The following is an 18,134-nucleotide window of genomic DNA, read 5'->3' as shown; positions in this document are numbered from 1 at the left end:
GCTCATTTTGGCTATGATTGACCTTTTGGCTAAGTTGTGGCCGACTTTTAGGGTTTGCAAGTGGACTGACCGTTTAGCCCAACTATATGAGTACTACTCACTTGGACAATCTTCGCTTTGTGCTACCGACTTAGGAAGTTTTAGGTGCTTAGTGTTGTCGACTTGGACAGGCTCTAGTGCTTGTCTTATCGAGTTAATGATAAACTTATTGGTGATTATGGAGCATTAATGAGGGTTTCTTCTAAAACGTCACATTGATTGTAATGTGGTGCAAAACGTCGCTTCGCGTCAAATGGTTTTGATCGAGGTTGGCGTGCCTTTCATCGAGGAGTCTGTTGAGAAGAGTGTGTCTACGAAGGTGATGGACAAGACTATTAACGAGGCATCTGAGGAGGTGGTAAGGGTTTACAAGGATGTCGAGCTTAAGCAAGCCTTCATGTTGAAGAGGCTCTTGAGGAGTTGGCGATAGAGGCTCCCTCAGGTGGTGCATCTTCTGGTGGCATTCCCTTGTTGTCGCCTTTGAATCTTGGTGTATATTTTTTATGTGTTTTGGGCTTTATTTTAGGGTTTATAGGTTTTCTTAAACTTATGTGCTTATATATAGAGGTACTAAAAGCTAATGTAAACACTTTTGAGCCATATTGTATGCATTACGTTCTTTGAGAGAGGATTCTCTTGGTTCTTGGATTAGAACTTTTATTTTTATCAAAGATTAACATCTTTTTGGTGAATCTTGACTTGACTTATCAATCTACTAGATTGTAGCGTTCTCATTTCAATCTTACTCTACATTCTTCTCTGATTTATTTTTGTTGTGCCTCTTAAGGATTGAATTTCAAAAACGATTGTACTATTTCCTAGACAAGATCATATTAATTAATTTTTTTATAGTTAAAACTTAAATAATTATTGAATTTTCAACCATGAAAAAAGATGTTAATATTTATCATAACTTTTTTACATGCTCACTTGCTATTGATTAATGATTTTGTTACTAAGTTTCCAACAATATCATATTGAAAAGAAAACTAGTTTATTTCAACCTTCCTATTTTATTTTGGATGCTCTTAAATATCCAAATTTTAAAATTTTTTCAACCATATTTGAAGTACATTTTACTTGAACAAAAATAATTTTTTTATTTTATGATTGATCAAAACAAGATTATAAAATAAAATGGGAAATAAATTTCTTACACAAAATATGATTATTTACATTAAAAAAGAAATAGCTGAAAATTTTAGTTTTGATTTAATTATTGATAAATTCAATAATTTAAAAGAACAAAAAACAATCGATTAGATACATGTAATTTTTTTTATAGTTAAAATCATATAATTATATTAAATTTTGTATTATTTTTATTGTATTAGTAACAACAATAAAATAAATAGTTTTTTTAGTATATTATTTTGGTTCTTGAAAATTAACAGTCAAGATATGTCACTAAACTTAATGAACATTTGTTAAGTTCATGTCAACTTAAGGTTTAGTTTGTACTTGACGTATGATCGTCATTCATCATTTATCAAACTAACGGAATGTTCTGTCGTCTCGGACAAAGCACATGCACTCATGATGTTTACAATATCTATGAAATACAAATTCTTCATACTTTAAGCCTTGTTATATTAAGTGCTTAATCAAAATAATAAGGTATTGTTTTTTTTTCTAACACAAGTACGTTAAACAAAATTTTTTAATTAACTAGTGATAAAGATTAGCTTGGATATAATCATAACAAGCATTTAAATTTAATCTTATACTTTTAGAAAAAATTATATTTTTTTATATGGGTCAGATTTTAATTTGGTTCATTTAAACTCAGTTCATACGGGTTGAACTAGTGTGAGTCTAATTGACTCATCAATACACTTACCTAATTTTGTTTTATTAAAATTTAATTGAATTTTATAAAAAGATATTCATTTATTTTTGCTTGAAAAAATTATTTAAGTTTCTTATTTTCAAAATTAATTAAATATCCGGAGTAAAATTAATTTAAATTTGAATTATAAAAGGTTTATAATTTTTTTATTTTAAAAAAATTGTAATTAAATAAGTTTATATATCAACCTGTTTACTCACCAATCCATAATAAATTAAGTGGAATTTAAATTTTTCTAACTTACTGATAAATAAGTCGATTTAGAATTAAATTGACTAATCAACATGTGATAGACCAAATAGGTTCGTACTGAATTAAATGTTATTACAACTCTAAATAAAGGGATAAAACAAGTCCTATTTTTTTTCATTTAGTTTAAGCCCAGTCCTTCTAATGTAAAAAAGAAAGGATTATTGTCATCATTAATAAAAAATTTTATTTGAAGAATATCAAAGGGTGTAATCTAATCATGTCTTTATGAAAAAGAAAAAAAAGCTAATAAAAAGTGAGACCTTTTAGATAATGAATTAATGTAATGATTATGAAAAGACACCAGGCAATATATCTTTCCCCATACTAAGGCTTGTCGAATCAAATTCACTCATTGCACCGACAGTGCGTAAATACTATAAGACAAACATTGCCAGGATTTTATATATTTTTATATTAATAAATAATTCTAAAATAATTATTATGAAATTGAAACTTTATAATACACGACACCTTGTGGTTAAATAAAAATGTAAAACTGTTATATATTGTTATTGCATAAACAATTAACTTTAACCGGATTTAATTTTTATTTCCGAACTTTTAATTTATAAATTTAAAGATTTTACATATATTTTATTATATCAAGTTATCATTTATTGATATATAAATTAAATTTATTAACTCAATGATATTTGATAAGATATAATAAACAAGGCAGGAACTACAAAGATGGCTATAGTAGTGAAAGAACTAATGGAATGACTAATTTCACTGTAAAACTAAAATTTCCTCAATACATTCTTACATATGAAACAATTAAAGTTTATAAACATCTTATCCTAAAAAAAATTGAAAAAAAAACTATGTAGAATTAAATAGTGAATGTATGAATAAATTTGTTACCTTTTATAGGATGATTTGTGATTTATTTACCATTTACCATTACAGTATTTGGATATTTTAGGAAAAGACAAAGGTATGAAAATTGAGCAAGGAGGACTTTATTCAAAATAGAGCAATGACTTCTCCATTTTCAACTTGATTTTCCAAATTGCGAAGTTCAGAAGAAACCCGAAAGTTTAGTTTGGTGGAAAACGCATGCTTGCGTTGTGACCCACCTTCACCTAAGAGTCGTTTCATCTTCGTTATTGGTGTTGCGGTTACAGCACTGTGAAGTGTGACTGTGAATTTGGGTTGTGGAATTAGAAACCCTTTGTTTAGTTTCCTCCTCTCTGCACCAAACTTTTTGATATACCGAATAAAAACGATTCCTTTACGCCCTTGCTGCTCCAAGTTTTGATTTTGTAAGGAGTGGTGCTGAAGCTACCAAGAGGATTGGCAGAAGCCAAAATGGCACATTTGCATGAAGTGGATCGAAGCAAGGGTGATTTCATCCGTTTAGAGCGGGAATCTGTCATTCCAATTCTAAAGCCTAAGCTCATAATGACACTGGCCAATCTTATTGGTATTCCTTTTGTTTGAACATTCTTTTGCTCAGTTTTTCCATCTGAAATTGGTCTCTCTGTTGTTGATGATGTTGGTAGTTATAAAGTCATTTTTGGGGAGTGTCTGGACTTTGTTGTGCTCTGATTGTGTTGTGGTTGTCCTTGGAATTGAGACTATTGTTGAGGGTGCTCTGATTGATTGTGTTATGGTTGTCCTTGGTATTTCCGACCCTTTACATGATTTAGTTTTTGAGTGCTAATTTGTAGTTCAGATTTTTTATATCTTTCACTTTAGAAGATATTTGGCTCGTTTTCTCCTTTTCTTTAATTCATTGTCATTAAATTCTGTGACTTGAATTTTTTTTGGGTATTATATGCAGAGCACAGTTCAGACCGGACTGAGTTTTTGAAGCTCTCCAAGAGAATAGAGTACACAATTCGAGCTTGGTACCTTCTACAGTTTGAAGACTTGATGGTATTATTCGTTCCTTGATCTTTCTGATATATATTTAGATGTCTGGTGATTGGGGAGCTTTGATTCCTTTGTATCTCCAGCAACTTTATTCCCTCTTTGACCCTGTACACGGAGCACAAAAGTTGGAACAGCAGAATTTATCCGCCGAAGAAATTGATGTGCTTGAACAAAATTTCTTAACATACCTTTTTCAGGTAGTCTCTCTACTTCGCATTCAAGTGTAATCTCTTCGGGATATCTCTAATATAATATAAACTTGAAAACCTATCATGGATTATGGTGTTACTATAAAATGTAAATGCAGCAGTCCCCCAGTGGTTATGGGGCTTCTAGATTTTTCCTCTTCAGTTTTTTTGTCACCAAATTAGTTCCTCGAAAAAGAGCAACATCTTACACTAATCTTCAAAGATTATGTTACCAAATTAGTTTCTCTATGATCTAAAATGTCTCCACATGCGTTTTTATGCTACTCAAGTTGTGACGCTGAATGGATGAATTTGGTAGTGGTTATCCCTTTGAGGGATTAGTTTGGTGCAAAAAAAAAAAAATCTTTGTAAGACCTATGTTGGTGGCGCTCTAGTCTTTGGAGAACCTAGTAGGTTTGCTTCAATATATAGTAACTAACCTACGTCATTGAGGAGGGATGAGGCAATGTTGTTGCTACAGTCTTGATTTCACCTGTGTTATTAGGATGGAACAGTGAAAAGTCAAATGGCTGCTTTTTAACATAGAGTAACTGATAGGTTTCTGGATATGAAACCTATCTGACTTGCACTCACACACAAACAAGAACTCAAATTGTAAAAAGAATGGGTTTCTGTATTATTAGAGAACAATGTACAAGTAACGTGGTTTATACGATAGCCTAATCCCCCTCTTCTAGTCAAAGTCCAGACTTTACAAAAGAATACTCAAAAGCTGGTCTCTCTACCAGACCCCCCTTGCCTTCTTATAGAGGCAATCCACTTCTAACTACCCAACAACAATTAATTCCTAAACTGTTAATACCGTTCGGCTTCTAACTCACTTTCCCCCCTGCTTTTATACTGTTCGGCTTCTAACTCAGTCCCCCTGTCTTTATACCGTTCGACTTCTAACTCACTTTCCTCCTGCCTTTATACCGTTCGGTTTCTAACTCACTTTCTTCCCAGCCTTTATACCGTTCGACTTCTAACTCATTTCCCCCTGTCTTTATACCGTTCGGCTTCTATCCTAAACCCATTATATCCTATTATGTTATATCCTATCAGGAAGTGTTAGGTTTCTTGGTGACAAGAAACCCTGTTAGTTTTGGTTTGGTCCAGAAAAATACCTGAGACCTAAAACTGGAAAACAACTTTATTCGAATACAGCCAAGGGACAATGCTTCCCTTCTCACAGGATGTCACAGATCCTGTCTATTCCTCTCAAATACAAAAACAACGTCCCCTCTACAAGACACCCCCTTACCTATATATAGTCTCCCCCCTAGGAAAACTATAAGCCTAACAACCCCAAACCACCTAGCAACCTATGTTCTGTTTTTAACTCCCTTTCTCCTAACATAGACCCTCATAATCCTATCAGTAACAATGTTAAAAGTTTGTTGTACAACACACACTTGAAGAACTTGAATGTAGTAAAACAGTTTATTTTCTTATTACACGGTTACAATTTTACTTCTGTATATATAGAGTACAAAGGAGCATTATACAAAAGGTCAAGGCACTTCCTTAAACCCTAACCTAATAGTTGGGTTCCCATACATAAATACTACTACTACTACTACTACTACTACTACTACTACTACTACTACTACTAATAATAATAATAATAATAATAATAATAATAAAGAAACATTACATTTCAACACAAACAGTAGGGTCCTTAATGATTAAGGCTAAAGACATGGGTTTTATCTTAAGGTAATCATAACAAATCTCATTTTCAAAACCTAAACAACGAAGAGATTTTTGTAAATAAAATTTATACCCCTTAGTGGTTGAGTGAAGACTCTTTGATTCTTTATGTAGGTCATGGAAAAGAGCAACTTCAAGATAGTGACTGATGATGAGATTGACGTTGCACATTCAGGCCAATATCTTCTAAATCTTCCCATTACTGTTGATGAGTCTAAGGTTTGTGCATAATTCACATTCCTTTAATGGTATATTTAGATGTCTGTTTTTGATGTTAGTAGTTGCTCATATCTGTATTTTTGCTGATGAAGCTTGACAAGACACTTCTGAAGAAATATTTTGCAGAGCATCCTCATGATGACCTTCCTGATTTTTCTGATAAGGTATGGCTCTTAATCTAGTGTAGGAGGTACTTATCCCAGAGAATTTCATGGTTCCGTGGGGTTTGTTATTTTATTATCTGGCTGGGAATCTGTATATGTATGTGTCAGTTGTTCCCTGCCCCATTTTTAAGTTATTGTAACATCCTTAAAATCATTTCAGGGGAATGACCTTTCATTTTCAAGTTTATTTATTTTTGTTACAAATGATAGACATTCTACAAGCTGTTTAAAGTTCAAAACCCTAACAACTGGCTTAGACAATGTTATATTTAAAGTTCAAAACCCTATCATCCTTGTTCGAGAAACAGAATCTTAAATTTTTTTATGAAGTTGTGAGTTTTGGACCAAATCATGAATCACATTGATTGATGCCACTGACTTTTGGTAGTGGTCCAATATCGGATGTTGTGATGTTAAGTTTTTAAATGAAGACCAGAACTTTGTAGACATCAGATACTATTTAGTTTTTGTTACTTGCTTTGTTTGATGCTGATTTATTGTTGATCTTTCCATCTCTCTCTCTCACACACACACCATTGTATACTTGCAGTAGAGGCTGGTTCACAATTATTATTATAATTATTTTAGTTGTTTGCAGTAGATTGGAAAAAATTATAGTTCCTCAAAATAAGTGAGCTGAACCAGCACATACAAATTCCAGTCTAGAGATTGTTGTTGTCCCTTGAGTTTAGTCTGATTGTGAAATGGCAAGCTAACAAAGCATATTATTTTAGTATGTTATCTTTCGTCGTGGCATCGGAATTGATCGAACAAGTGACTACTTTGTCATGGAGAAAGTGGACATGCTTATTGGACGGTTTTGGGCATATCTGTTGAGGCTAACTAGGTAAGCAGACTCAGTTTGGAATATTTAGTAGTTGACGCTATGAATATCCACTATTGATTATTATATTAGCTTGTCTCAGCAGGACATGTAAAAGGCCAATATGAAATAATTTATTGTTTCCATGGGTTATAGTCAATATGAGCTTCGTTGGTGTAGTGAAAGGCCATAAATTTTAATCTATTCATGTATGTACCATAATATAAACAGCATGCTTCTTTAGGTGCTTTTTTCCCATCCATCTTTAGAGAGCTGTACTGCTTGCAGGTTGGAAAAGCTCTTATCCAGAAGGTCAAAAAGGAGAAATAAGAAAAATCCAAAGGACAATGAAATTAACTCTGAAGTAGATGAACAGGACCTTTATGTTGAGCGAATACGTCTTGAAAATATGCAACTAAGGTTGTAAAATGCTTCTCTCTCGCTCTGCGTCATTGTTCTTGCTACTGCTATATTTCTTGTTTTCTTATTTTCTTTCTGGATGCGGATCAGTGCCTTTATATAATTTATTAATTGTAATAGAAGCTTATTGAATGAGATGAATTTTGGCATGTAAGATTGACCATCATCTGCAAGTTGAATGTTAATTCTGAAAATTGATTGTTGGAATCTTTCATTCAACTTACTATTTAAATTCTCAGTCTATGCTCTGTACCACATAAAATTTTGGTACCGAATGTTCATTACTCTGGAAATACAACCATCTTAGTAGTGTAACCTCAATATTAGGTGAAGGTCATGAAGCAACTGTCTTTAAAGCTTTAAATTAGTAGGTAAAGATGCATGAATGGTTTTATTTTATATTTGTAACATGTTCCTTCACTTAAGAGCCCTTTGGCTTTGTAGTATCAATAATTCACTGGTCACCTCACCTACCTTTTACAGAATTTGTCGTTTTATTAGAAGAACAAGGACAGCGAACTTTATACTCTAGATCGTGTGAACCCAGAAAGTCTGATACATTGTCCTGAACTAATTATCCTAGAAACTTGTTTGGTGACTGAACTATCTCTAACAATAAACAATGACAATTTCTGAGATGATTGTCAACTTGGATTGAGGTTTTTGGTCTTCATTAAGCTTGAGTACATGAACATGGAGAATTTTTGTGTTGAAAATCTCAAACTCTAATACTTTGTACTGAATAAACTATTCTAAAATCTTGTTAAGTGACTAAACTATGTCAAAAACTGAAGTTGTTATATGAACTCATATGAATGGTTTTATATTACACTTCTAGCAATAAACATTGGTCGTTTCTGAGATAATGGTCAACCTGGATTGATGTTGTTGGTTAGGTTCAGGGAACATGGGGAATTCTGTTGTGGTGAAAATATAAAACTCAGAAAAGTGAATTTGAGTACAATCTTAAAAAGTGAGTTTATGCCTTATTCAACACTACATACTCTTCGAAGATGGAGTTTATGCCTCATCCATTTATATGCTAAATTTTGACCATATATTTAATCAATATGAGATTGCCAATACATCTTCTAGTTCAATATTAGCCTGCTAGTGGATGACATAATAGCCCTAACAAACCTTGCTAGAGTAGATTTTGATACCATCTCAGAAAGTGAATTTAGGTCTAACTTATGCCTACAAAGCTAGCCTGCAGGGTAAGACTTTTACACACTTACATACCTTAATTTGGTCGTATCTTTGGTCATTATGTAATCTCTGATATATGGGATTGGAAATTTTTCAACTGTCTTAAAGTTCCACATATATTTAGTATATCTACTGATTTGTCTTTGAAGTATATTATGTTTCTTTCTCACCAAAATGCAGTGCTTATGCATTTTGTTTTTCATAAGTTTTTAATGTGTTGATCCTGTCACTCATGTGATTATTTGCTGTAATTGCTAGTTGTCGTAATTTGCTGGGCAAGACCTTAATCCAAGAACCGACATTTGATAGGATGATTGTTGTTTACAGGTAGATCTTCCTTATACATCAAACCTCTGTTGAAAATTTAAATCTAAGAAGCAAATTATTTTTCAGGAGAGCCAGAACCAAATCAAAAGATGAACGAGGAATATTTGTGAAGCATTTTAAAAACATTCCGATGGCTGATATGGAAATAGTTCTTGTGAGTTACCTCATTGTGAAGACTTGATATACTGAATATTAAGGTTAAAAGTTTGAATGTCTTCTGCTACATACTCAGCTGAAATATATATATATATATATATATTGAAAACGAGTACAGAGTGTTCAACCTATGGTAGCTGGCTACAATAAAACAAAGTCTGGAAACATCTTTTACTCAAACTAGAAAAGACATATGCCATTAAACAGAAATCTAACATGAATCTCTTATAATTTTTATTAATAACTTTTCCCGAGTACTAGTAATGACCTTTGTCAAGAACTTCTTACTTGACAGCCAGAAAAGAAAAACCCTGGATTAACACCAATGGATTGGGTCAAGTTTCTTGGATCAGCTATAGTTGGGCTGGTTAGTCTTTTAACCTTGATTTATTGTTTGTTTAAGTGTTCTTGATTTCCATCATCCTGAACTATTGAATCTAATGTTCTTAACAGGTTGCTGTAGTTAGTTCACTTGAAATGCCTTCAGCTGATTGGTGGGTCATCATTGCTGTTCTATCCACTGTAATTGGTTATATTGCCAAGACATACTTCACGTAAGTATGTTGTTGCTTGTTCCCTGTCATTGGTGATATATGCTGTTAAGATTTTCCTTTCAGCAAGCATACTGAGTAGATGTAATACTTTTAACAAGTGTTGTATCTACAAGGACTTAATTAAAATTTATAGTAACCATAATTTGTATTTGACTGGAAGTGAAATCTATAGAAAATAGTGTTTCAACACGATTTTAGTTCCAATTTCAAAAGTAAAATCTGCTAGATTTGGAATAACAATGCTAAGTATCGAGATTGAACTTCACCTATTTTGTTTTCTGTACTCTTGATTATGTGTGTGTGTGTGTGTATCCGCTAAGTTACTTGGTGATATTGAAGTTCAAGAATCCTTCTAGATCAAGTCTAGAACTATAACTTCTGATTCCTCAGTCATCGTAATAATATCCTTGCTTTAAGCTCAGAACTTGAATTAATTAATAGAAGATTATGTATGTGTGTGTGTGTGTGTGATTCAACCTCAAAACCTCAAATTTAAGATTTGTTTTCCAACCCTAACCTAATTATGTTAAAGAAGATGAGTGATCTGTGTTTGTGTGTGTTGTGTGTGTGTGCTCTTCTTTCAGTTCGAAAGCATAAAAGAGAGCTTTGGATCTTCTTTTGAGTTGATTGAAGGCCTTCTTCTCCTCCTTGGTGCTCTTTTAGACCTCTCTCAAACCCTCAGCAAAGACACTACCAACCAAACCCTTTTATATTCTACAACTTTGCTCAAGCAAATCCTATGTGTAAAGATGAAAAATGTACCTTCCCTTGAGTGAAATTGGGGCCAAGAGATCCAACTGCTTGTGCTGATTTTTGCTCAAGCGAAAAGTGAGTCACCTAAGCAAATCCTTCCCTGCATAGATGGCTTGATCTAAGATTATAAATTCTTATGCTTTCCCATTTTTCTAAGTTGTTTTTTCTCTGTCCTTGATTGGTTGTTTTCCCATCAAATTTAGCACTTGCTCCTGCAAAAAGATATACAAAAGAAACTATTCTATAATGAGAGGGACTATGATCTAAGTTAAGGAAAATAAAGTTGTTAAGCACCCAATAAAGATCATACTTTAACTGAATGTTGCCACTTCACAGCTGTGAAAATTGCCTTCATATAGCTCTGAAACTAGATCTATTTTTGTTGGACACTAATCTATAGAAATCTCTCCACTTGTTGACTTGTTAAATTGTTGTCTCTTCATTTTCTTTTTCATACTAATTCATGTAGATTGTTGAATTGTGTTCACATTATCATTGTTACACTCCACTAACTTGAGGTGTATGGAAGTAAATGCATTTGAATATATTTAACCATCGTGGGCACTAATTTATTTTCCCCGTAGGTTCCAACAAAACATGGCTCAATATCAAAATTTGATTACACAGTCAATGTATGACAAACAACTTGACAGTGGAAAGGGTACACTTCTTCATTTATGTGATGATGTCATTCAACAAGAAGTAAGTCCCAGCTTCATGTATTGATATTGTTTTTCTTTTCCTTTTAAATTAAATCATTTTTGATAATTTTTGTTAATGATTTTAGAATTGTTGCTCTAGTGGTACCTGAGACTTGCCAACTTATTTCTGCTCAATCTTCAATCTTTCTTCCTTCAGTTTGATTCTGGATGATCTGGGATTTGATTGAACTCTTGTTTCTTCAATTTTTTTGTTTTTGTTTCTGTGGGGTGGGTGCTAATTGATTTGTTTTTGCTTCAGTACCTACTGGTTTGTCCATGTAATTGTGCTTTGATTTGGTGTTTGGTTCTCTTTTGGGTGGATTTACCGTTCTCATGTATTGCTGTTACCATAAAATGTCATTTGGCGGTGCTGCTGTTGGTGTGAAAAACTGTCAATGTAGTTCCGATTTAAGGTTGCTTAATTATCGTAGTTCTCATATATCTGCCTGAATCTTACTGTTCCATTCAAAATTAAAATTAATATATTTTGTGTCATAAGATCCTAGGCAGTTAGTTGTCTTAATTGAAAGAACACTTGTGAATTTGTCCCGTGAACCCAACCCTATTGACATGATATTTTATTAAAATTATATGTACACACACACACACACACACATATATATATATATAGACACACACACACATTCTCTTAAATACATAAATCATCTATTTTATATATGGTGTTGTACAAAAATTTTGGATGGAATTTTTAGTGCTGCTGCTGATATTATTTAATGGCATGTTAAAAAGGCATGTTCTCGTATAAAAATTTATGGCAATTACTACCTGTATATTATGTGTTATATGATTACTGTGAGCAATATGTTTTATTCTCTTTGACTATATGTTTATGACCTAGTTGTGTTTGACTATAAAATCAGACAAACCTAACCTAATATGTATAATTATGATTGGGTTAGATAATAGGTTCATTCAAAAGTGACACACAATCAGCATTGCAAATATCCCTAAACCTAACTGGAGTCATGCAAGTTGCTTTTTCTGAATGCTGAGAAGCACAAATGAAAACTATTTTGAATACTACATTGTTAAACCATACAATTTTAAAATATAATGGTATGTGTCTGTTAATATTAAAGGAACATTGATAGAGTAGGGATTTTATATATTGGTTATTAAAATTTATCATCTTGGTGATATGTCCTCGTGCTAAATTTATGACGGTTTCATTCACCGAAACATGCATGTGTAGGTGAGAGAGAGAGAGAACCACATCACCTCGTTTGTTGTTTGTTTGATCCGTACTGCCACACTAAGAATCCATTTGCTGCTACACCAAATTGATATACGAGAATGGAATGTTAAACAATATAGGATGAGTTTCAAACCAACCTTTCATTTCGATTGGTGGATTTTTTTGGAAATTCATCTGATATTGTGTGCACACTCCTGCATGTGTGTATAAATTAGGCTTATTTGAAGTTCTAGTTTGACCACTTCTTTTAACAAGTTTATATGCCTATGTCTTCTTACAAGGGCGGAAAACCTATCCTATTTGTTAGCAACCATGATCATATAGTAACTGTAATTGCTCTCCAGTATACATATAAAGATTAAACTATGTAAATTAAAAATTGGTTCATTCTAGATAGCAAGTCTCAGTTATAGGGTGAACGCAGGAGTTGGACATATTAGGGTCTCGGTATAGAAAACCCTACTTCATTTCATCTTGCTTGACAAGACTCACTACCCCCACTTCCAAATAATAAGGTGGATATTCACTGTTTTTAGGTCTATAAATATACCACTAGAGAGCATCACTATAAATAGCACACATTGAATGCTTCCGGCTGAAGGTCCCTCAATATCTTTGTCAGGAACAAAAGCCATATTATTTGATACTTGAAAGCAGTGTAGCACATCATTTACTTCACTGTTATCTTATATGAACAGAAATTAAAGTTGAAAGCTTGGTGAACCTAATTTCCTAAACGCAACTCCTTTAAACAATTCCCTTCTGTCAAATGTTCCCTAACAGAGTGAAAAGTATAGGGATACTGTTTGGAATGTCAGCTTTTACTTCTCAAATGCTCTCCAATTTGCAATTCAATTTTTAAAAGTCTAATAATATAAGAAATGAAAGTTTGAAGATTTTGAAAGTGTGCATGTATCTGGGAACTTAATATGGTTGCATCATCTTTTATTTGGGTCTTAAGATTTTGCTACTACTAGATATTTGGTAATCAAGTGGTTAGATTGTTAGAAGATATTTTTATAGATTCTAGTTGCTCCGTGTATTTAGAGTTTGGGTTCTCAACTGAAATTTAAGCATGTATGCACCGTGTAACTAACCGCCACCAATCTGTAATTCTTTAATGTGTAGGTCAAAGAGGTAATAGTTTCATTCTTTATTCTGATGGAACAGGGCAAAGCTACACGACAGGTACACACATGAACATAAGATATTAGGAATCTTGTTCTTTTGTTCTCTATGCCACCTTCTCTGTATTTAGAAATTCTATTATATACTTAAAAGAGCAAGATTTTATTAATGCTGTCTAAGTACTTACATTAGTTGTTTGGTATATGACTCAGGATCTTGATCAATGGTGTGAGGAACTAATCAAAGAAGAGTTTGGTGAGGATTGTAATTTTGATGTGGATGATGCTGTTGAGAAATTAGAGAAATTGGGAATTGTTACTCGGGTGAGATTCCTCAAAAATATTTCTTTTTATTTTGTAGTGCTTATAATAAGTATATAATACTATATCTCTCTAGAGTTACATTTAAAGAGTGAGTTGAGTTTGTTAACAGCAGTAGGAAATTTCATATGTTTCTTTAAAATGAAAGGTAAACTTTAGAGATCATGAGGTTTTTCCTTTATTGCGGCATAAACAAACTTGTCTAAAATTTTATCAAATATGTTGCCTGGAAACCGTTTAAGAATGGTTGAACTTTGTGTTTTGTTTGCCAGTTAGGGTTCATTCTTGAACACATTATCATTTTGTAGAGTTCAACAGATTTTCAGCCTGAATGAGAGCACCAAACAAAATTGAAACTTTTTGTTTTCTTGATTTTGCTGTGTTCTTTCTTCAGTAAAAGCTACTTGGTGTAATGTTATGCCATTATGATTACTAGAAGATAATTTTCAATCATTGTGACCCTTAACTGGAAACTCTTGTTATTCAGGATTCTGTTGGTCGGTATCAATGCGTTGGGTTAAAACGGGCTAACGAAATCATTGGCACAACTACTGAAGAGCTTGTTCTTAAGGCAAGACAAGGAAACATGGCTCCTTGATGGTGATGTCAGAAGGTTCTTATCTGTCTCATGTACATGTTTGTGTTGGTTCATTATGATAAAATCCAGAAATTACCTTTAGTTAGAATTTTCCATTACACACTCTTAGATTGATGTCCCCACCTCAAGATGGAAGTTAGTTTCTGCATTCTGTACACAATCTTCTGTGTTTTTCATGTAAGTTTATGTCAATGTGTACTCTATATTTTATTATTTTCCCATTAGTTTGTATTAATAAAATTACAGTGTTTGGATTCACATTATTTTCAATCTTTTAGATATAATTTAGTGTAATTACCACTTTTGCAACTCTAACACTGTGGATTGTCTCAACTTTCTGTGACAATTATAGTTAAACCTTCATTGATGGTGGAATTTGGAAACATGAGAAGTTCTTTGAAAATTGAGAAATGTTAGTTTGTGTGGGCTAATTATTTGTTACTGAAAATATAGGATAAATGGTTTTATGTTGCAATTTCAAGGATATGAATGTTAAAAATAAAACAATGAATGAATAAAAGTGCCCATGTTTAAATTATTGGGATAGAAATAAAGATTCAAACCTAGTAAAAGAAGAGTTGAACATATGTTTATATACACATAAATAATTTTAATATTAAGATTTTTTATAATGGTACTAAAAGTAAATTCGTGAAGATTAGATCTAAAGTGGACAATATCTTAATATCTTACCAACTGTGAAGATCGATATGTGTCGAACCTCTTAACATATATTACACCTACTATCATGGCAAAAATACGTATCAACTAATAAATTATCATTTTGTGCTAGCTATTGAAAAATTTATGAATTTATTATTACAATGATCGTGTGAAATTCTTGTATATATGGTCAACCAATATATTATTTACTCTAAGGATGAGTTTAGGAGTTATTCCTTCTCATTGCATAAAAGTATGAATACAATATTATTCTTTTCTAGTAAGTATTTATAGCTTTAATATCAAATTTAATTTTATGTAACGAATCTAATATATATCCATCTATTACCACTTCTTTTAAATAGTTGATTTCTTATCGTGTAATTTTTTTAATCTATACTTCTATTTTAACTTTAAATTGAATTTTAATAATGTTTAGAAGAAAACATAAAAATAATCTAGTGGTTCAATATACAACTTGTGTTTGAAAATATATATTTAGTATGAAGTTTAAGTATGATTATAGAATAGTTTTTATATTTAAAATATGTGATTATACATTTTGATTGTATAAAATTAAATATTTATGGATGAATTTTGTTTTATAGACTTTTATATCATTCAAAATAGATTTAAAATTATATTATAAATCACAACGTCTTAAATAATAAATTGAATATGACTATACCTTAGTAGGATATATTATTAAACCTAAATTGGGAATATCTTCTAACTTCTAAGAATGATGGTTTAATAAAAACATAACTACGACACCAAAAAATAAATTGAGAAAATAATTTTGACAAAAAATTAAAACAGAAAAGGTTATTAAACCTTAAAATAGAATATAAAATAAAATGTAATTTTAATTATTGATAAAATAAAGAAAATATTTTCATATATTGCTCTTTTGTACTAAGATAAAGCTTAGGCTTATGAATGTAATTTCACTTCTTAAACATTCGGAATTAATTTTATTCTTCTGTTAATTCGTGTATTTGCCTCTATTAATTACAGAGTGGTTCTCCCTACACCTCCCTCTTTTCTCCCTGCACCTCCCAAATTACCATTTTATCCCTATTTAATTTAAGTCAAACCTCATTTAATGATTACTGTTTCCTAACCACTATTCCTAACTACTAACACCCAACAACCCAACAACTTAACTTTGATTAATAAACCCTAACAGTGCACCTCCCTCACCTCTTTGCTACTGTTCATTATTATAAACCCTAACAGTGCATCTCCTTCACCTCTTTGCTGTTGATTGTCTAAAGCCTAATCAGTGGTGTTGATTCGTGCAAGTGCTGGTGGGATATTGGTGGTGGTGCTGGAGTAGATAAAGGTCGAGGAAGAAGATAAAGCGCGGAGGAAGAAGACCAGCGAAAGAGAGGTTAGTCTGAAAACGCCATAACCGCAGTTCGATCAGCGGTTATGGCCTGCCGCCTTTCGAAAGGCGTTTCCAAAAAGCCGCATCACGATCTGCGGCGACTAGCAACCGCAGTATGAAATGCGGTTATTGTGAACTGCAGCCGCACTCTGAGTTGCGGCGCTGCCAACCGCACTCTGAGTTGCGGCTTGTGCCAACTTGCGGTTTTGAAATTCAAACTGTTCTTCTCTGTTATATATTACATGTATGTATCTGTTATATATTACATGTATGTATTATGTGTGTATGATATGTGTTATTTACGGATGATAGATATGATTGATGAATGATGTTTTCCATTGCACATAAACTCATCATCGTGATTTAGAACATAACAGAACCCAAGTGTAAAATATGTATATTTTGATTCTCGAAATTGGATTTTAGGGCAAGCTTTGTGATTGTACAAAACTATTTTCAACCCAAGCATGGTGATGATGAATGCTGATATATGAGAATGAGAGGAAATAAATTTGTTTTCCCTACAAAATTAGACAATGCCAAAAACATACATGAATGGTAGCTTACTTACAGGTACACTAGTTTACATTATAAATATTCAAAGTATAAGTAAACATCACATAAACAAATATTAAAAACTTCAACAAATATGAATCTGTCCCTTCAGGAAAATGATGCTCGTCCGCGCACATGACGAGCACCTCTACTAGTAGTAGCGGCCTCGTACTCCTCAACAGATCTACGAGCAACCTGTAATGTCTGATTAGTTTGGTCATAGACTACAGCGTTCTGTGTGACGTGTTGACAACTTAACATATCCTGCAGCATCTTGATCACACGCCTCATACCACCCTGAAATGAATATAACCAAAAAAATAAATTAACTACATAAACCAAAATTGATATAATAAACAATAACACTTGGTTTCATTACATACCAACAATCCAGATTCAGGCGATCGTCTACGACGAACTGGGGGCACCGGGATGTCATCCGGAAGGTGTCGTCTCATGCGTGGTGCAAGACTGGGTCGATCATCGTCGTTAGCTGGAAGGATGTACGGGTGGGACACTCGTCTAAACCACGCCAGGTATCCGTCAACACATGCAGAGGGGTCCTCAACTTCAANAGCACCAGTAACGGCATGCTCTACATACCTCAACCAATTTTGATCAATCATATGAATCTCTGGCNTCGGAAGGTCCTCAGGCGAACGTGGTATGATTTGCTGAAAACCGAACTGACGCAACACGCGTTCAGGCAGATGCCGGTGAATCATGTCGCCTAGTCGGATCCATCCTGAAAACATACATATGGCTAAGAATGGACAAGTACGTNTGTGCGACCTGTATGGATACCAGATGATCGCATCATACGTGAGCCCATCCAGATATCTCCGCCCCTCCGTTAGACTCCAACCCTGTCTCGAAGGTATGTATCGTGAAGCTCGTGGATGGAGATCTGTGTACGTATCTGAGACGCGCCTCCTTCCCATCCCAGGAAGGTGCTCATATATCCAACTCTACAGAAAAATTACTTATTTATATTATTTTACACATTCCTAAAATATATT

General features: G+C 33.0%; 1 protein-coding gene across 1 annotated transcript; it reads left to right on the top strand.

The window, feature by feature from the left end:
• Positions 1-3,113: 3,113 nt before the first annotated feature.
• Positions 3,114-14,770, top strand: LOC106753939. Its single transcript, XM_014635828.2, has 15 exons — positions 3,114-3,566; positions 3,927-4,021; positions 4,102-4,215; positions 6,034-6,138; positions 6,231-6,302; positions 7,037-7,149; positions 7,414-7,545; positions 9,013-9,081; positions 9,148-9,235; positions 9,533-9,604; positions 9,691-9,791; positions 11,129-11,246; positions 13,590-13,649; positions 13,802-13,912; positions 14,397-14,770. Exons 1-15 carry the CDS (start codon positions 3,452-3,454, stop codon positions 14,505-14,507), a joined length of 1,476 nt encoding a protein of 491 aa, XP_014491314.1. The 5' UTR covers positions 3,114-3,451; the 3' UTR covers positions 14,508-14,770.
• The last annotated feature ends 3,364 nt before the right edge of the window (positions 14,771-18,134 follow it).

This window comes from Vigna radiata, unplaced genomic scaffold (genome assembly GCF_000741045.1).
Source record: "Vigna radiata var. radiata cultivar VC1973A unplaced genomic scaffold, Vradiata_ver6 scaffold_7, whole genome shotgun sequence".
In the NCBI taxonomy this organism is placed as follows: domain Eukaryota; kingdom Viridiplantae; phylum Streptophyta; class Magnoliopsida; order Fabales; family Fabaceae; genus Vigna; species Vigna radiata.
The sequence above is the reverse complement of the archived record's forward strand: the minus strand, read 5'-3'. Positions and strand labels throughout refer to the sequence as shown.

Coding starts and splice junctions, on each gene's coding strand:
- LOC106753939 (XM_014635828.2), top strand. CDS start 3,452: ATGGCACATTTGCATGAAGTGGATCGAAGCAAGGGTGATTTCATCCGT. Junction 6,303..7,036: donor TTCCTGATTTTTCTGATAAG/GTATGGCTCTTA, acceptor ATATTATTTTAG/TATGTTATCTTTCGTCGTGG. Junction 9,605..9,690: donor GATCAGCTATAGTTGGGCTG/GTTAGTCTTTTA, acceptor TGTTCTTAACAG/GTTGCTGTAGTTAGTTCACT.